Raw genomic sequence first — 21,213 nt, forward strand, 5'->3', positions numbered from 1 at the left:
TGAGCTGCCCCCAGGAAACAGCAATGCAGCTGGAGCATGCTGAAGAGGCAATGGCGCCTGTAGCTATATCTGCACTGAACCCAGGCCTTTTGCCGGAGGTGTCACCTCTTTCAGAAGCATCTGAATCCAGACATGTATTGGTAGCTAGCACGCAGGCATCTCTGTCAGAAGAGCTGAAGTCTGCTGCTGTCTCCAAGATGGAGTTGCAGGCCCCTGTAATGGAAGCTGTGGAGGAACTTACGATGACTTCAGCTTCCTCCAAACTACCACAGGATATTGCAGGGATGTTGGAGCACGTTGCAGGACCGATGGCGCTTGGGGCTATCTCTGTGCAGGAGACAGGACTGGACGTGCCTGCTCGGTCAGAACCACCACAGACAGCTTGGCCACCAGACCTTTTTATGCTAAGTCAGGTGGCAGAATCTGCCGCTCGCTGTGAACTGAAGCAGCAAAATCTTGGTCAGGAGGGGCCAGTGACGGCTCTGCCGGCTTCCCCCGAGCTTGCTCCGGCCTCTGTCCTCGAGTCCGTGGCACTTGCAGCTTCATCTGAGCCAGTGCAGCCAACCACAACGGCGCTGCTGCCTCAACTGGCCGAGTCTGGCCTGTCACCGCATCCAGAGGCTGTATTTGAATCAGAGCGTAAGTATTTCTGATTTCTTGTGCAGGTTGCAGAACCATGCGTACATTGTGAATGACCTGATGCATGGCTTCACTTTGCAGCTCGTACTGTAAAATTTGGGTGAGAACACTGGATGGCAGGGACACAGTGCAGGCTTTCAATGTGTGTTGGAACAATATGGCTGCATTATATCAAGCTGTCAAAGGACTGTTATCATGCCATCACAAGTAACTAGGTGACAGCATGAACTTTTATTCATGGGCAGTAACTGCGAAGCATCGCAATCTGATGCTTGTTGCTTGGATGAAGGTGACATGTTTCGTAATTGGGCTAAACGGCAGTCACAGCCTGCTACCATCATGATTAAAAATAATTTGATTTGGTCTCTTTAATTTTTAAGTGTGTGTGCGCGCGTGCGTGCGAGAGAAAGAGAGAGCATGACACTTAGCTCCTACTAGACCAATGTCATGCTAATCATAGCAATATGCAGCTCAACACCATAGTGCAGGGATAATTGCGGCAGTTGTGGAAAAACATCGTTACGCCGACCTTAGCTCAGCATATTGCAATGACTAGATGGTGGACAGCTACCCATACTGGGTTAAAACAGATCCTTGGGCGAGTTGGTAACTCATTATAACCAGAACAGCGCTCACTAAGACACGGACACGAAGGGAGACACGACACACACGAGCGCTGACTTTCAACTGGTGTTTATTGTTTGGAACGAGGCATGTATACAGTTCCAACAACACAAGGAAACCAAACCATCCATTCATAGATTCATAGTTAATTCATGCTGCTGCTTCAGATGGTACTGCTTCAGAGGTACTGCTTCAGATGTCGTGTCAATGCCTTATACAGGCAGACCATGGGTGAAGAGACGGATTAGACGTCCCCTCTCCGAGCACAGTCCAGCAACGATTTCGTGGCCGGATCAGACTACTGGAACTGAGACGCCAGAAGGCAGCATGACTGCAACACAAGGGCACAAGCACCCAACAGCCCATGGTGAGTTGCTTGCTTGACCTGTTATATTGTCTCACCACTGAAATCACGTTCTTCCTCGTGCTACTACCAACAATGTGCTGCTCATGCTTGCTGCTAACCCTGAGTGCACTTATATTCACGCCAAAATTGGGGCAAAGCTGCGTATGCCTATCATATGCTGCTCCTGTTTGCGTAGGTCGCAATATGGTTTGATGTTGTTTATAGGTTCTACATACCTGGCGCCTCCAACTTTGCCCAGACTTTAGGACATAGGTGACAGACGTTTTGTCACCCAGTATGGGTTTTCCTGTTTGTTCTGCTAGGATGCTGAAAAGCCTCTCGAAGTGTTGCCGAGGTGGCCGTTTCATCATAAAACCTTTTTAACAATGGCAAATCTGAGGGAGCACCTTTTTTTTTGTCGTACTACAAGTGGTGACTGCAGTCAGCAATTATTACCAGTCCGAACTGAAGGGGATCAGTGCCGCCAGATTCTGCAGTAACTAAGAGCAGCTGGTGAAGGCGAGACACCAGTGGCGGTAAATAACCACAGCTGCTACCTGCAGAGCGGGAATGGTCTACTCTTGCAATACGTTCTTGCAGTTGACCGCAGACAGGGGCAGTCCTTCCTTGCATACATTTACGACACGTGTCATGACACAATGTATATGAGAAGCTTAGACATGTATCTATGTGGCTGCTGGTTGGAATGCTTTTGCCATAGCGTATATCCCATAACCGGTCTGGAGTGCCATACAGTTAGGGCCTTGGTATTGAGGTGGTCACTTGAAGCAAGGCATCTTGCAGCTTGTTTCAAAGACTTGCATTCTTTCATATGTGTGTATATGTAGCACAGCCCATTGGCAACTACAAGAGGTCTAAGGAAATGGAAGATGGAAGTTTAGAGCTGTCCGAAAAAACGTAAATCACAGTCACAGCATATGCCTTCAGGCAGCACTTTTTTCTGTCCTTTTTTTTTTCCAGGCAAAACTAGCCAGTACCTCACTTGAACATTACATGTTTATGATAAAGCAAGTCATTTTGCTTAATCCTAACAAAGTCACGTCCCTTTGTCATTTACGTAGGTGGCCCCAGTCTCCGTGTCTGTATGTTTCCATTTATAGCCCTGTTGATATAAGCATTTTTTTTCACAAAGTTCGAAGAATAACTCATATGCGAGGGAGAAACATAGTAGCTGATCGACATTGGAACATAGTGCTAAAATGTAAGATAATTGAAAACAGCCTACATAAGCATTAAACTGAATTCTGTAGAGCCTTGATCCCTTGACTGTCACGACAGCTAGATGGCATACGGTGACCAGGGACCATACTCTGTAACAATCCACTTCTCAACTTTATTATTTTTTTCATCTACAGTTAGTATACCGCTGCAACTTAATTGTGACAGCATCATTGACAGGTTAACAAACCATGTGATTCACGGGCTCCAGTATGGATGGCAGAGCTGGCCAATCCATGGAGACAAAGGAATGAATAGAGAAAAGAGTTCTTGCAAAACGCGAGAAACATGGATTAAGGTGATATGTGGAAAAGTAATTGGGTGATCATTTCAGACAGAAGAAGATGTAACGAAGTATAAGAAAAGAGCTGAACCTGCTAATGAAGTAGTAGGGTCGCACAAACAACATATAGGTCGTTGGTTTGGCTCTCACTGGTGGCATGTCTTCTAGATTGGTAAATTATCTCTTGTCTCAAATGAATGCTTAGTAACTACTCTACTTGACAAGAGACAATAAAAGATAAATAATAGTAAGGTATTTTTCTGCTTTCGTTTGTTCTGGAGGCTGCGCCTTCCAGTAAATGAAGTTAGTTAGCTGTTGTCTCGCAGCCATCAATGCACCATATGTAACGGTTAAAACCCTTGTGTATCATGGGTAAACAAAAACACTGAAAGGTGCTACAGAACTGATGTGGCAAGTAACCTAGAGCATGACACTTAGCTCCTACTAGACCAGTGTCATGCTAATGATAGCGATTTTCTTATATGCAGCTCAACACTATAGTGCAGGGATAATTGCAGCAGTTGTGGCAAAACATCGTTACACCAAGCTTAGCTCAGCATATTGCAATGACTGGATGGTGGGCAATGCAGCTGCCCATACTGGGTACTGCTTCAGATGTCGTGTCAATGCCTTATACAGGTGGACAAAGGCTGAAGAGACGGTGTGCACGTCTCCCCTCCAAGCACAGTCCAGCAAAGATTTTGCGGCTGGATCAGGCTACTGGAACTGAGACGTCAGAAGGCAGTATGACTGCACCACAAGGGCACAAGCACCCAACAGCCCATGGTGAGATGCTTGCTTGGCCTGTTATATTGTCTCACCACTGAAATCATGTTCTTCCTCATGCTGCTACCAAAAATGTGCTGCTCATGCGTGCTGCTAACCCTGAGTGCACTTATATTCACGCCAAAATGGGGGCAAAGCTGCGTATGCATACCATATGCTCCTCTTTGCATGGGTCACAATGTGGTTTGATGTTGTTTATAGGTTCTACATACCTGGCGCCTCCAACTTTGCTCAGACTGTGGGACATAGGTAACAGACGTGTTGTCACTCAGTATGGGTTTTCCTGTTTGTTCCGCAAGCACGCTGCAGGAGAGAGGACGTGCAGATTGTACGCTGGATTCGTGTGAATGCTCGACGTCCAGACCGACTGACAGATGCTTGGTCACGTGTCGCAATAACCGCGCTGACGCGCGCGGGCCATACGCGATTCGGTCCGCTTGTCTGAACCCACCTTAAGGGCCATCGGGGTATCTTGTCTTCACATTACATGCCTTGCCCAAGCCCATTTCTTCCTCTTGATTTTGACTAGGATGTCATTAACCTGCGTTTGTTCCCTCACCCAATCTGCCCACTTCCAGCTTAACGTTACACCTATCGTTCTTCTTCAGTTTGGTGTGCTGTCCTCAACTTAAACTAAACCGTTCTCGCTAGCCTCCACGCTTCTCCCCATAGGTTTTTGCCTCGATTTTCACGAGAACCAAAAAAGGGAAAAAATTCCAGCAAAATCCAACCACACTATTCAAGCCAAGAAAGGCTGTACCATGGGAAATTTATTTTGATATCATCGAACAAGAACAAAGCTTCTTCCCAGGCCAAGTAGTATGAGAGGATTTTTTTTATTTTTTGTTCTACGATTATCTGTGTCTGAAATGAACGAGGTAGAATGGTGAATTTTTTTCATACATATGTTGGTTGGTCACTAATTTTCGTCTGTGGTCACTTTCACTCACGTTTTCCCCCTACATTTCGTTGTGTTTAGTATGGGAGAATGCACTTTGCTTTGTTAATTTACTTGCAGGTGACGGTGCCTCTGATGAGAGAAGCATGCTGATCAACATGAGAGCAGAAATGGGGGATCGCCGGTCGCTCACTCCCTTGCCTCCATCTCCTCCACATGGTGGGGAGGAAAGCAAAGTTGACCAATTTGAGGTCACCTTACCAGACCTGCCCTCCATATCCCTATGGCTGCCCTGGTCACTGCAGTCAGTGGCCTCTCCACCAGAGCCAGAGACCTCTTCACCAGAGCCAGTGCCGGAGTCTACTCCTCCTCCAGGACCATCCCAACCCACACGTCTGTTGGAGGCTTGTGTGCAGGTATCTCGGGAGGAGCAGCTGGAGCCTGCTACTCTGGAGGAACCTGTGGTGCCTTTGGCTTCCTTCGAACTGCCACAGGATGCGGCTGAGGGGCAGGAGCATGGCAAAGAGCAAATGGCATTTGCATCCATCTCTGTACCAGAGCCAGGGCTAGTGCTGGAAGTAACTTCAGAACCACCCCAACCCAAAAGACTGTCAGAGGCTCACATGCAGGAATCTCTGGATGAGCAGCAGGATCTTGCAATGAGAGATGTTAAGGAACTTGTGGCACTTTCAGTTTCTTCCAAACTGCCACACGAGACTGCAGGGATGCTGGAGCACGTCAACGACACAATGGCGCTTGCATCTGTCTCTGCACCAGACCTAAGGCCTGTGCCAGAGCTGACTCCTACTTCAGAACCACCCCAACCCACACAGCCGTCGGGGGCTAGTGTGCAGGAATATCTGGAGGAGCAGCTGGAGCCTTTTACTTCCTCCAAACTGGAGCAGCAGAATCTTGCAATGGAAGCTGCGAGAGAACTAATGGTGACTTCAGGATCCTTTGAGCTGCCCCAGGAAACAGCAATGCAGCTGGAGCATGCTGAAGAGGCAATGGCGCCTGTAGCTATATCTGCACTGAACCCAGGCCTTTTGCCGGAGGTGTCACCTCTTTCAGAAGCATCTGAATCCAGACATGTATTGGTAGCTAGCACGCAGGCATCTCTGTCAGAAGAGCTGAAGTCTGCTGCTGTCTCCAAGATGGAGTTGCAGGCCCCTGTAATGGAAGCTGTGGAGGAACTTACGATGACTTCAGCTTCCTCCAAACTACCACAGGATATTGCAGGGATGTTGGAGCACGTTGCAGGACCGATGGCGCTTGGGGCTATCTCTGTGCAGGAGACAGGACTGGACGTGCCTGCTCGGTCAGAACCACCACAGACAGCTTGGCCACCAGACCTTTTTATGCTAAGTCAGGTGGCAGAATCTGCCGCTCGCTGTGAACTGAAGCAGCAAAATCTTGGTCAGGAGGGGCCAGTGGCGGCTCTGCCGGCTTCCCCCGAGCTTGCTCCGGCCTCTGTCCTCGAGTCCGTGGCACTTGCAGCTTCATCTGAGCCAGTGCAGCCAACCACAACGGCGCTGCTGCCTCAACTGGCCGAGTCTGGCCTGTCACCGCATCCAGAGGCTGTATTTGAATCAGAGCGTAAGTATTTCTGATTTCTTGTGCAGGTTGCAGAACCATGCGTACATTGTGAATGACCTGATGCATGGCTTCACTTTGCAGCTCGTACTGTAAAATTTGGGTGAGAACACTGGATGGCAGGGACACAGTGCAGGCTTTCAATGTGTGTTGGAACAATATGGCTGCATTATATCAAGCTGTCAAAGGACTGTTATCATGCCATCACAAGTAACTAGGTGACAGCATGAACTTTTATTCATGGGCAGTAACTGCGAAGCATCACAATCTGATGCTTGTTGCTTGGATGAAGGTGACATGTTTCGTAATTGGGCTAAACGGCAGTCACAGCCTGCTACCATCATGATTAAAAATAATTTGATTTGGTCTCTTTAATTTTTAAGTGTGTGTGCGCACGTGTGTGCGAGAGAAAGAGAGAGCATGACACTTAGCTCCTACTAGACCAATGTCATGCTAATCATAGCAATATGCAGCTCAACACCATAGTGCAGGGATAATTGCGGCAGTTGTGGAAAAACATCGTTACGCCGACCTTAGCTCAGCATATTGCAATGACTAGATGGTGGACAGCTACCCATACTGGGTTAAAACAGATCCTTGGGCGAGTTGGTAACTCATTATAACCAGAACAGCGCTCACTAAGACACGGACACGAAGGGAGACACGACACACACGAGCGCTGACTTTCAACTGGTGTTTATTGTTTGGAACGAGGCATGTATACAGTTCCAACAACACAAAGAAACCAAACCATCCATTCATAGATTCATAGTTAATTCATGCTGCTGCTTCAGATGGTACTGCTTCAGAGGTACTGCTTCAGATGTCGTGTCAATGCCTTATACAGGCAGACCATGGGTGAAGAGACGGATTAGACGTCCCCTCTCCGAGCACAGTCCAGCAACGATTTCGTGGCCGGATCAGACTACTGGAACTGAGACGCCAGAAGGCAGCATGACTGCAACACAAGGGCACAAGCACCCAACAGCCCATGGTGAGTTGCTTGCTTGACCTGTTATATTGTCTCACCACTGAAATCACGTTCTTCCTCGTGCTACTACCAACAATGTGCTGCTCATGCTTGCTGCTAACCCTGAGTGCACTTATATTCACGCCAAAATTGGGGCAAAGCTGCGTATGCCTATCATATGCTGCTCCTGTTTGCGTAGGTCGCAATATGGTTTGATGTTGTTTATAGGTTCTACATACCTGGCGCCTCCAACTTTGCCCAGACTTTAGGACATAGGTGACAGACGTTTTGTCACCCAGTATGGGTTTTCCTGTTTGTTCTGCTAGGATGCTGAAAAGCCTCTCGAAGTGTTGCCGAGGTGGCCGTTTCATCATAAAACCTTTTTAACAATGGCAAATCCGAGGGAGCACCTTTTTTTTTTGTCGTACTACAAGTGGTGACTGCAGTCAGCAATTATTACCAGTCCGAACTGAAGGGGATCAGTGCCGCCAGATTCTGCAGTAACTAAGAGCAGCTGGTGAAGGCGAGACACCAGTGGCGGTAAATAACCACAGCTGCTACCTGCAGAGCGGGAATGGTCTACTCTTGCAATACGTTCTTGCAGTTGACCGCAGACAGGGGCAGTCCTTCCTTGCATACATTTACGACACGTGTCATGACACAATGTATATGAGAAGCTTAGACATGTATCTATGTGGCTGCTGGTTGGAATGCTTTTGCCATAGCGTATATCCCATAACCGGTCTGGAGTGCCATACAGTTAGGGCCTTGGTATTGAGGTGGTCACTTGAAGCAAGGCATCTTGCAGCTTGTTTCAAAGACTTGTATTCTTTCATATGTGTGTATATGTAGCACAGCCCATTGGCAACTACAAGAGGTCTAAGGAAATGGAAGATGGAAGTTTAGAGCTGTCCGAAAAAACGTAAATCACAGTCACAGCATATGCCTTCAGGCAGCACTTTTTTCTGTCCTTTTTTTTTTCCAGGCAAAACTAGCCAGTACCTCACTTGAACATTACATGTTTATGATAAAGCAAGTCATTTTGCTTAATCCTAACAAAGTCACGTCCCTTTGTCATTTACGTAGGTGGCCCCAGTCTCCGTGTCTGTATGTTTCCATTTATAGCCCTGTTGATATAAGCATTTTTTTTCACAAAGTTCGAAGAATAACTCATATGCGAGGGAGAAACATAGTAGCTGATCGACATTGGAACATAGTGCTAAAATTTAAGATAATTGAAAACAGCCTACATAAGCATTAAACTGAATTCTGTAGAGCCTTGATCCCTTGACTGTCACGACAGCTAGATGGCATACGGTGACCAGGGACCATACTCTGTAACAATCCACTTCTCAACTTTATTATTTTTTTCATCTACAGTTAGTATACCGCTGCAACTTAATTGTGACAGCATCATTGACAGGTTAACAAACCATATGATTCACGGGCTCCAGTATGGATGGCAGAGCTGGCCAATCCATGGAGACAAAGGAATGAATAGAGAAAAGAGTTCTTGCAAAACGCGAGAAACATGGATTAAGGTGATATGTTTCGTAATTGGGCTAAACGGCAGTAAGTCTGCTGCCATCATGATTAAGAAATAATTTGATTTGGCCTCTTTTTAATGTGTGTGTGCATGTGTGTGCATGCGTGAGAGAGGGAGAGCATGACACTTAGCTCTTACTAGACCAATGTCATGCTAATGATAGCGATTTTTTGATATGCAGCTCAATACCATAGTGCAGGGATAATTGCGTGTGTTTGTGCATGCATGTGTGTGTGGAAGAGCATGACACTTAGCTCCTACTATTCAAATGTCATGCGAATGATAGCGATTTTCTTATATGCAGCGCAACACCATAGTGCAGGGATAATTACGGCAGTTGTGGCAAAACATCGTTACACCGAGCTTAGCTGAGCATATTGCAATGACTTGATGGTGAGCAATGCAGCTGTCCATACTGGGTACTGCTTCAAATGTCGTGTCAATGCCTTATACAGGGAGACCATGGCTGAAGAGACGGATTAGACATCTCCCCTCCGAGCACAGTCCGGCAACGATTTCGCGGCTGGACCAGGCTACTGGAACTGAGACGCCAGAAGGCAGCATGACTGTAACACAAGGGCACAAGCACCCAACAGCCCATGGTGAGATGCTTGCTTGGCCTCTTATGTTTTCTCACCACTGGAATCACGTTCTTCCTCGTGCTACTACCAAAAATGTGCTGCTCATGAGTGCTGCTAACCCTGAGTGCACTTATATTCACGCCAAAATTGGGGCAGAGCTGCTTATGCCTACTGTATGCTCCTGTTTGCGTAGGTCGCAATATGGTTTCATGCGAATGGAGGGAAGTTTAGAGCTGTCCGAAAAAGCGTAAATCACAGTCACGGCATATGCCTTCAGGCAGAACTTTTTTCTGTCCTTTTTTTTCCAGGCAAAACTACCCAGTGCCTCACTTGAACATTACATGTTTATGATAAAGCAAGTCATTTTACTTAATCCTAATAAAGTCACGTCCCTTTGTCATTTGCGTAGATGGCCCCAGTCTCCGTGTCTGTATGTTTCCACTTATAGCCCTGTTGATAAGCAGGCCGAGTTTGGCCTGTCACCGCATCCAGAGGCTGTATTTGAATCAGAGCGTAAGTATTTTTGATTTCTTGTGCAGGTTGCAGAACCATGCGTACATTGTGAATGACCTGATGCATGGCTTCACTTTGCAGCTCGTACTGTAAAATTTGGGTGAGAACACTGGATGGCAAGGACACAGTGCAGGCTTTCAATGTGTGTTGGAACAATATGGCTGCATTATATCAAGCTGTCAACGGATTGTTATGATGCCATTGTTGTGTGCCAAAAGCAGCGGCGTACCGTGCGTGTGTTGGCAACTGTGGACACAAGCTGCATGCGCGCGTATTGACGCTGTGTGTGTGTGTGTGGTGCCGGCGGCATGGCTTCAATGTTGTGTGTCAGTATTGTACCATGTTCTTAGTTGTGCAATAAATGAAGTGCAGACACAACAAATGGCGACGAGGACCGGATCAAGAACGCTCCAAGAACGGCCTGAAGATCACCACATCAAGCGACAGTAACTGGCAGCCGCAAGAAGAGCATTGACAAACACGAAGTGTCAGGCCTAACTCTGCGAGCCCTACGCTGGGCGGGAGAACAATGGCAGCTCAAGCAGCGCTAATCGGTAAGCTCGACAGTTTCGATGACACTGTTGAAGACTGGTCGTCGTATATAGAAAGGGCGGACGAATACTTCGCGCTCAACAGCTTACCGGAAGAGAAGAAGGTAGCGGCTATAATTACAAGCATGGGAGCGAAAACTTACGCAATCCTTCGCAAGCTGACCACGCCGAACAAACCCTCAGAGAAAACGTACGCAGACATTAAAAAGTACCTGGGAGACTACTTTTCACCTGTGCCTCTTGAAATGTCTGAGCGACATCGGTTCTACAAGAGACTTCAGAGAGAAGGCGAGTCTGCTAACGAATATATGGCAGAACTGCGGCGGCTTTCACAGAACTGCAACTTTGGGTCATTTTTGAACCAGGCACTGCGGGATAAATTTGTGTGCGGTCTTCGCTACGTGCAAGTCCAGCAGAGATTGCTAACCGCAAAAAAGGTTACGCTAGAGCACGCCCTTGACGAAGCAGTAGCACATGAACTTGCCGTGAAGGACATCGCCGAATTCAAAAGCAGGGAAGAAGTGCCGGCTTCCGTGGCTCATGTCGAGAAGGAAGCACGACGATGTTACAGGTGTGACCGCAAGGGGCATCCACCGTCGAAATGCAAGTTTCTCACAAGTGTTTGCCACAAGTGCAATAAAGTTGGCCACATTAGTACCGCGTGTAAAAGCAAGTCAAGCGACGCCAATAGAGCACCACGCCGGTCAAGCCTTACTTACAAGAATAGGCAGGCTTCAAAAAGTCAAGTGCATGCCATTGAACAAGACAGTGATGCATTTGAACTTCTGGCACATGTCGACGATGGGAACAAAAGCAGTCCGATCTGGCTGAAGCCACAGATCGAAGGGCACACATTGGAAATGGAGATGGACACTGGATCCAAGTATTCTCTTGTGCCAAGAACCACGTACGAAGCGCATCTCTCTCATCTGCCTCTGGAGGGAACTTCAGTACGGTTCAAAACGCTGACTGGTCAAACCTTTAGACCTAACGGTGTGGCAACAGCCAATGTCACGTTTGGGAAGTCAACGCAACGCGTGCAGTTCTTTTTAGTCGACACTCCAGGACCTCCGCTCTTCGGAAGAGACTGGATTAATCGTTTCAACCTTCTTGAGCTGAGCAGCGTATTGAGGATCGACAACCAACTGGGGCCACGTGCAGATCAACTGAACAAGATCCTCGCAGAACACAGGGACGTCTTCGATGATAGCATTGGAAAACTCAAGCACATCAAACTGAAACTGCGTCTTCAAAGTGGTGTGCAACCGAAGTTCTGCAGGCCACGACAGGTGCCCTATGCCTTGAAGGAGAAAGTGAACACTGAGCTTGAACGGTTGGAAGCAGTCGGCATCTTGACAAAAGTGAATCACAGTGATTGGGCCACGCCCATAGTGCCTGTAGTGAAAGCAAATGGAACTGTCCGCATATGTGGAGACTTCAAAGCCACAATCAACCCTCACTTGGTGGTGGACCAGTATCCCTTACCCCGCATTGAGGACATCTTTGCAAAGTTAGCAGGAGGACAGAAGTTTTCAAAGATAGATCTGAGACAAGCCTACCTACAAATGGAAGTAGACGATGAGTCCAAGCCGCTCTTGACCATTAACACAGAAAAAGGGCTGTATCAGTACAACAGAATGATTTTTGGCATCTCTTCTGCACCAGCTGTGTGGCAGAGAACAATAGATCAAATCCTGCAGGGAATCCCAATGTGCCATGCTACTCAAGATGACATTCTTGTCACTGGTGAGTCAGAAGATTCTCATCTCAAGAACCTAGAGCTAGTGCTCAGAAGACTGCAAGAGTATGGGCTCAGAGCTAACCTCCAGAAATGTTCGTTCTTTGAAGACTCCGTAACATACTGTGGTTACAAGCTTGATGGAACCGGGTTACACAAGACAGAGGACAAGATCAAGGCATTGATACGTGCTCCTACACCCAAGTCCACGTCTGAGTTGAGGTCATTCCTTGGCCTTGTGAACTATTACGGGAAGTTTATTCCAGACAGTGCTAATCTTCTCAGACCACTGCATGCACTTCTGGAGAAATCATCACCATGGAAGTGGACAAAAGAATGTGAGGTGGCATTTCAGCAAGCAAAGAAGATTATAGCCTCAGAAACTGTCCTTGTGTACTACAACCCGAACCTGGAAGTACGTCTAGCATGTGATGCTGGCCCCCACGGACTCGGAGCAGTCCTTTCACACAAAATGCCTAATGGGAGTGAAAGACCCATCGCATTTGCATCTCGAACCTTGAAGGCTTCGGAAAAGCAGTACTCTCAGATAGATAAAGAAGCACTAGCCATTGTCTGGGGTATACAAAAGTTCTATGCATACCTGTATGGAAGACACTTCAAGCTGATCACAGATCATCAGCCTCTGACACATATCTTTGGCCCAACCAGCAGTGTTCCTGCGATGCAAGCTGCACGCATTCAACGTTATACCTTGTTTCTAGCTGGGCTCGACTACGAGATTCAGTACCGCAAATCATCGGATAATGCCAATGCAGATACATTGTCACGCCTTCCTCTTCCAGACAGTCCTGAAGATAAACCAGATGAAGCTGAACTTTTCTACCTGAACCAAATGGAGCAACTACCTGTAACAGCTCATCAAGTCAGACAAGCCACAGAGCGTGACCGTCTGCTATCGAGAGTCCGCTACCATGTTTTGAACGGGTGGGACTCGTGCAAACAAGACAACGAAATCCTTCCATTCTACAGGCGTAGAGATGAACTCTCTTTACACCACGGCATCATTGTTTGGGGCATAAGAACAGTCATTCCAGCTGTATTGCGAGAAACAGTCCTCAACGACCTGCACTCTGGACATCAAGGCACTGTGAAAATGAAAGCGCTTGCACGTTCGTTTGTGTGGTGGCCATCTGTTGACACCGATATCGAAGCCATCACTAAGAAATGTGCAGGGTGCTCCAGCGAGAGCAACATGCCACCAAAGGTCTCTCTGCACCCATGGGAAGTGCCGAGTGGACCATGGCGCCGAGTTCATTTAGACTTTGCAGGGCCATTCCTGGGCAAAATGTTTCTTATCGCTGTTGACTCATTCTCAAAATGGCCTGAAATACATGTGATGAGTTCAACTACGGCAGAGTGCACCGTGGATGCACTGCGCGTTATGTTTGCATCTCACGGCATTCCAGAACGCATTGTCACGGACAATGGTCCTCAATTCACATCGGAAGAGCTTCGGACCTTTCTCATGCAGAATGGTGTGCGACACACATTTAGCGCGCCATATCACCCGGCGACGAACGGTCTCGCTGAAAGATTCGTGCAGTCCTTCAAGCACAGTATGAAGGCCATGAAAGGAGAGGGATCCATCATCAAGAAGTTGACAAACTTCCTTTTGGCATACCGTACGACACCCCACTGTGCTACTGGTGAGACACCAGCAAACCTTTATCTCGGGCGCGAGCTACGCACTCGACTGGCACTATTACGCCCACAACCCGGTGGACGTACGTATGAGAAACAAGGGTCATCTCAACCAAGTAAGCCTCAGCGCTCCTTTTCTGAGGGGGAAGAAGTTTCTGTGCGCTCCTATAGGGGTACAAGTAAATGGGTGCCCGGAACAATCGCAACCAGAACAGGGCCTCTATCATATGAAGTGGAAGTTGGAGGAACAACCTGGAAACGTCACACTGATCAACTGCGCAAAGGTTACACCGACGACAAACGCCATCTGGATTCGGAACCTGAATTCCTACCCAGTATGAAAACCTCCCCGGACAAGGAGACATCACCTGCTTGTGTTCCAGATGAAAACAAATCTGCATCACCTCGACGTGATCCATGTGTGAGTGCACCAGAAGACAAACTTAATACTCCTCGGGTAGCAGTTCCCGTGAGCCTCCCTGATCCTATCACAGGTCGCCCAGTGAGAGTACGTCGACCACCATCGAAACTGGACTTGTAAAAAAATTACAAGGGAGGAAGTGTTGTGTGCCAAAAGCAGCGGCGTACCGTGCGTGTGTTGGCAACTGTGGACACAAGCTGCATGCGCGCGTATTGACGCTGTGTGTGTGTGTGTGGTGCCGGCAGCATGGCTTCAATGTTGTGTGTCAGTATTGTACCATGTTCTTAGTTGTGCAATAAATGAAGTGCAGACACAACAGCCATCACAAGTAACTAGGTGACAGCATGAACTTTTATTCATGGGCAGTAACTGCGAAGCATCGCAATCTGATGCTTGTTGCTTGGATGAAGGTGACATGTTTCGTAATTGGGCTAAACGGCAGTAACAGCCTGCTACCATCATGATTAAAAATAATTTGATTTGGTCTCTTTAATTTTTAAGTGTGTGTGCGCGCGTGCGTGCATGAGAGAGAGTGAGCATGACACTTAGCTCCTACTAGACCAATGTCATGCTAATGATAGCAATATGCAGCTCAACACCATAGTGCAGGGATAATTGCGGCAGTTGTGGAAAAACATCGTTACGTCGAGCTTAGCTCAGCATATTGCAATGACTAGATGGTGGGCAGCTACCCATACTGGGTACTGCTTCAGATGTCGTGTCAATGCCTTATACAGGGAGACCCTGGCTGAAGAGACGGATTAGATGTCCCCTCTCCGAGCACAGTCCAGCAACGATTTCGCGGCTGGATCAGGCTACTGGAACTGAGAAGCCAGAAGGCAGCATGACTGCAACACAAGGGCACAAGCACCCAACAGCCCATGGTGAGATGCTTGCTTGACCTGTTATATTGTCTCACCACTGAAATCATGTTCTTCCTCGTGCTACTACCAACAATGTGCTGCTCATGCGTGCTGCTAACCCTGAGTGCACTTATATTCACGCCAAAATTGGGGCAAAGCTGCGTATGCCTATCATATGCTCCTGTTTGCGTAGGTCGCAATATGGTTTGATGTTTATAGGTTCTACATACCTGGCGCCTCCAACTTTGCCCAGACTTTAGGACATAGGTGAAAGACGTTTTGTCACCCAGTATGGGTTTTCCTGTTTGTTCCGCAAGGATGTTGAAAAGCCTCCGGAAGTATTGCCGAGGTGCCCGTTTCATCATAAAACCTTTTTAACAATGGCAAATCCGAGGGAGCACCTTTTTTTTTGTCGTACTACCAGTGGTGACTGCACTCAGCAATGATTACCAGTCCGAACTGAAGGGGATCAGTGCCGCCAGATTCTGCAGTAACTAAGAGCAGCTGTTAAGGCGAGACATCAGTGGCGGCAAATAACCACAGCGGCTACCTGCAGAGCGGGAATGGTCTACTCTTGCAATACGTTCTTGCAGTTGACCGCAGACAGGGGCAGTCCTTCCTTGCATACTCATAAGCATTAAACTGAATTCCGTAGAGCCTTGATTCCTTGACTGTCACGAGAGCTAGATGGCATACAGTGACCAGGGACCACACTCTGTAACAATCGACTTCTCAACTTCATTATTTTTTTTTTCTACACTTGGTATACAGCTGCAACTTAATTGTGACAGCATCATTGACAGGTTAACAAACCATGCGATTCACGGGCTCCAGTATGGATGGCAGAGCTGGCCAATCCATGGAGACAAAGGAATGAATAGGGAAAAGAGTTCTTGCAAAACGCGAGAAACATGGATTAAGGTGATAATTGGGCTAAACGGCAGTAACAGTCTGCTGCCATCATGATTAAGAAATAATTTGATTTGGCCTCTCTTTAATGTGTGTGTGCATGTGCGTGCGTGAGAGAGAGAGAGAGAGAGCATGACACTTAGCTCTTACTAGACCAGTGTCATGCTAATGGTAGCGATTTTTTGATATTGAGCTCAACACCGTAGTGCAGGGATAATTGCGTGCGTTTGTGCATGCGTGTGTGTGTGTAAGAGCATGACACTTAGCTCCTACTATTCCAATGTCATGCTAATGATAGCGATTTTCTTATATGCAGTTCAACACCTTAGTGCAGGGATAATTACGGCAGTTGTGGCAAAACATCGTTACACCAAGCTTAGCTGAGCATATTGCAATGACTGGATGGTGGGCAATGCAGCTGCCCATATTGGGTACTGCTTCAGATGTCGTGTCAATGCCTTATACAGGCAGACCATGGATGAAGAGACGGATTAGACATCCCCCCTCCGAGCACAGTCCGGCAACGATTTCGCGGCTGGATCAGGCTACTGGAACTGAGACGCCAGAAGGCAGCATGACTGCAACACAAGGGCACAAGCACCCAACAGCCCATGGTGAGATGCTTGCTTGGCCTGTTATATTTTCTCACCACTGGAATCACGTTCTCCCTCGTGCTACTGCCAATAATGTGCTGCTCATGAGTGCTGCTAACCCTGAGTGCACTTATATTCACTCCAAAATTGGGGCAGAGCTGCTTATGCCTACTGTATGCTCCTGTTTGCGTAGGTCGCAATATGGTTTCATGCGAATGGAGGGAAGTTTAGAGCTGTCCGAAAAAGCGTAAATCACAGTCACGGCATATGCCTTCAGGCAGCACTTTTTTCTGTCCTTTTTTTTTTCCAGGCAAAACTAGCCAGTGCCTCACTTGAATGTTACATGTTTATGATAAAGCAAGTCATTTTACTTAATCCTAATAAAGTCACGTCCCTTTGTCATTTGCGTAGATGGCCCCAGTCTCCATGTCTGTATGTTTCCGCTTATAGCCCTGTTGATATAAGCATTTTTTTTCACAAAATTCGAAGAATAACTCATATGTCAGGGAGAAACATAGCAGCTTATTGACATTGGAACATAGTGATAAAATTTAAGATAATTGAAAACAGCCTACATAAGCATTAAACTGAATTCTGTAGAGCCTTGATCCCTTGACTGTCACGACAGCTAGATGGCATACGGTGACCAGGGACCATACTCTGTAACAATCCACTTCTCAACTTTATTATTTTTTTCTTCTACAGTTGGTATACCGCTGCAACTTAATTGTGACAGCATCATTGACAGGTTAACAAACCATGTGATTCACGGGCTCCAGTATGGATGGCAGGGCTGGCCAATCCAAGGAGACAAAGGAATGAATAGGGAAAAAAGTTGTTGCAAAACATGCGAAACATCTAGGTTAGTCTTAGCGTACAAGATGTAGCCATAGTGCTTCCTCTGCAGCCTGCTGTCTGGGGGTTCTGGTGACATCCACCCATGAGAATTCCTTAGACAAAGCACCATGATTCCTTGTCTTCTTGTCTTTTGCTTATGAGTAGCTGCTTGCCTAGGCAGTGGGCAACTGCATGTTAGATCGAGATAAACAGCATTTAGGTACTTCAAATAGGTTAATTAGCTACTAGTCCTTGACTGTCTGCAGTTTTGTGAGTTAGTGCTAAGTCTTTTGGTGCTTTACATTAATGGTCTCCATACTTAAAAAGAAACGCCGAGTCGAAGCATTATCTCAACCTATAGTGTTATTCTAGGTGTCGATAGGATTTGATCAAAGAATACCCCTGTCTAGTGTTGTTCTTTGTTTAGCTCAATGGTCGCTGAACACACTGTTGTAAAGCAGCCTTGCTTGCTTTTTTTTCTCTTTGAAGGAAAGGTCTCTCTTTCTGCTTGAAGCAAGGTGCAAAAAACGAGAAAGGAAAGACCTGAGGTGTTTAGTGAATGATGCCCAGTAGAAAAGAAAACAGTTGGAACCAATTGCATTATCAGCTGGTTCCAATTGGACCAATTGAGTTTACAGATGGTTCCAATTTGAATGGTGTACCAAGTGGATAGTCCAAATGGATTATCCGATTATACCAATTGAGTTTCCAATTGGTTAGATTTGGATCAATTGAGTTTCCAACTGGTGAACCCAATTGGTCTATACAACTGCACCCAATGTATCCATGTGAACATTTGCATATTTGCAAACAAGGCAGAACTAACATGGCTTTTATATTAAGAGCTATCAACAGCTTATCCTGCTAAATTGTATTCATTATCTGCACTGCCACTGCCTAAGTTGTATCCACCACTTGCACCACCACTGTGGTCGAAATTAAATAACCGTGCTCAGTGGGCAAGCATCACTGGCCCCAGCATGAGAGCCTCATTAATGGGGTATATAAGTTGGAACGCAAGTGTGTTCTTTGCATGTACATATCGAGCTAATTTATATGCTATTAGTGTCTGAATGTGTAGTGTTTCTTGTGTGTGATTTACGCTTGTCTTTTGGCCTTGATATCCATAAATTCTTATGGTTTTTAATTCCGTGGTAAAAATTTGTTGATTGGCACCAGTCCAAGCAACTCAGTTTTCCTTTTGGACATTAATATGTTGACTTGTAGAAATATTTCTCACATCGTATATTTTTCACAACTTAATTGTGATGTATATGTTATGAATATTTTCTGGATGCAAAAGCTGCCCAAGGCCTAATGGGTCCAATTCATTGGTCCAGTTGATCCAGTGGAGTCCAATTGGCCAAGTGGCTAAAAACACAACTGAAACCAATTGGTTACAATCGTAAAATCCACTTGGAACCAATTGGAAAGTCGAATTGGTTCCATTTGAAATTTCCAATGATTTTTTTTTTACTTGGCCATCAAGCAAGAATGTAAGTTGGTCGTATTGGTGATGCATGGTGCCTTGTTTCTGCAAAGGCACTGATGTTTTGTGGAGTTTGACTTCACAAAGCATGGCCGTCTATACGGTCTTGCTAGTGTTAGGCACAGCATTCCTCACAGTAATCATTTTTTTGACAAATTAAGAGACTATTGCAGGCTTTATAGCCCTGGTGCCGTTTTTTAATTCCCTTCCGCAATAGACATAAGGTTTCATTCTATATTCTTGTGTTGGTATTTTATTTCCATCATCGTCATCACCTCGACGACGCCCACTCCAGGACGAAGGCCTCCCTCATATCTCTCCAATTAAATCTGTCCTGTGCCAGATGCCACCACCCTATCCCCGCAAACTTCTTAATCACATCCGCCCACCTAACTTTCTGCCGCCTTCTGCTACACTTCCCTTCCCGTGGAATCCATTCTGTTACCCTTAAGGGCTATCGATTGTCTTGTCTTCACATTACATGCCCTGTCCAAGCCCATTTCTTCCTCTTGATTTTGACTAGGATGTCATTAACCTGCGTTTGTTCCCTCACCCACTCTGCCCACTTCCAGCTTAACGTTACACCTATTGTTCTTCTTTAGTTTGGTGTGCTGTCCTCAACTTAAGCTAAACCCTTTTCACTAGCCTCCATGCTTCTGCCCCATAGGTTTTTGCCTCGATTTTCACAAGAATCAAAAAAGGGAAAAAAATTCCAGCAAATTCCCACCACACTATTCAGCCAAGAAAGGCTGTATCACTGGAAATTGATTTTGATGTCGTCGAACAAGAACAAAGCTTCTTCCCAGGCCAAGTAGTATGATAGGATTTTTGTTTTTATTTTGTTTTGTTCTACGATTATCTGCGTCTGAAATGAACGAGGTAGAATGGTGAATGTTTTTCATACATATGTTGGTTGGTCACTAATTTACGTCTGTGTTCATTTTCACTCACGTTTTCTCCCTACATTTGGTTGTGTTTAGTATGGGAGAACGCACTTTGCTTTGTTATTTACTTGCAGGTGATGGTGCCTCTGATGAGAGAAGCATGCTGCTCAACATGATAGCAGAAATGGGGGATCCCCGGTCGCTCACTCCCTTGCCTCCATCGCCTCCACATGGTGGAGAGGAAAGCAAGGTTGACCAATTTGAGGTCACCTTGCCAGAGCTGCCCTCCAAATCCCCATGGCTGGCCTGGTCACCGCTGTCAGTGGCCTCTCCATCAGAGCCAGAGACCTCTCCACCAGAGCCAGTGCCGGAGTCTACTCCTCCTCCAGAATCATCCCAACCCACACGACTGTTGGAGGCTTGTGTGCAGGTATCTCGGGAGGAGCAGCTGGAGCCTGCTACTCTGGAGGAACCTGTGGTGCCTTTGGCTTCCTTCGAACTGCCACAGGATGCAGCTGAGGGGCAGGAGCATGGCAAAGAGCAAACGGCATTTGCACCCATCTCTATACCAGAGCCAGGGCTAGTGCTGGAAGTGACTTCAGAACCACCCCAACCCATGCGACTGTCAGAGGCTCACATGCAGGAATCTCTGGATGAGCAGCAGGATTTTGAAATGAGAGATGTTAAAGAACTTGTGGCACTTTCAGTTTCTTCCAAACTGCCACACGAAACTGCAGGGATGCTGGAGCCCGTCAACGACACAATGGCGCTTGCATCTGTCTCTGCACCAGACCTAAGGCCTGTGCCAGAGCTGACTCCTACTTCAGAACCACCCCAACCCACACAGCCGTCGTGGGATAGTGTGCAGGAATATCTGGAGGAGCAGCTGGAGCCTTTTACTTCCTCCAAACGGGAGCAGCAGAATCTTGCAATGGAAGCTGCGAGAGAACTGATGGTGACTTCAGGATCCTTTGAGCTGCCCCAGGAAACAGCAATGCAGCTGGAGCATGCTGAAGAGGCAATGGCGCCTGTATCTATATCTGCACTGAAGCCAGGCCTATTGCCGGAGGTGTCACCTCTTTCAGAAGCATCTGAACCCAGACATGTATTGGTAGCAAGCACGCAGGCATCTCTGTCAGAAGAGCTGAAGTCTGCTGCTGTCTCCAAGATGGAGTTGCAGCCCCTGTAATGGAAGCTGTGGAGGAACTTACGATGACTTCAGCTTCCTCCAAACTACCACAGGATATT

At 46.8% G+C, this 21,213-nt stretch overlaps 1 protein-coding gene across 1 annotated transcript; it reads left to right on the forward strand.

Annotated features, from left to right (window-relative positions):
* Positions 1-19: 19 nt before the first annotated feature.
* On the forward strand, positions 20-21,154 carry LOC144111887 (uncharacterized). Its single transcript, XM_077644914.1, has 7 exons — positions 20-639; positions 1,484-1,630; positions 3,771-3,917; positions 4,936-6,411; positions 7,256-7,402; positions 9,380-9,526; positions 20,100-21,154. Exons 1-7 carry the CDS (start codon positions 24-26, stop codon positions 21,152-21,154), a joined length of 3,735 nt encoding a protein of 1,244 aa, XP_077501040.1. The 5' UTR covers positions 20-23.
* Positions 21,155-21,213: the final 59 nt, after the last annotated feature.

Source organism: Amblyomma americanum, unplaced genomic scaffold (genome assembly GCF_052857255.1).
Source record: "Amblyomma americanum isolate KBUSLIRL-KWMA unplaced genomic scaffold, ASM5285725v1 scaffold_12, whole genome shotgun sequence".
NCBI classification, from domain to species: Eukaryota; Metazoa; Arthropoda; class Arachnida; order Ixodida; family Ixodidae; genus Amblyomma; species Amblyomma americanum.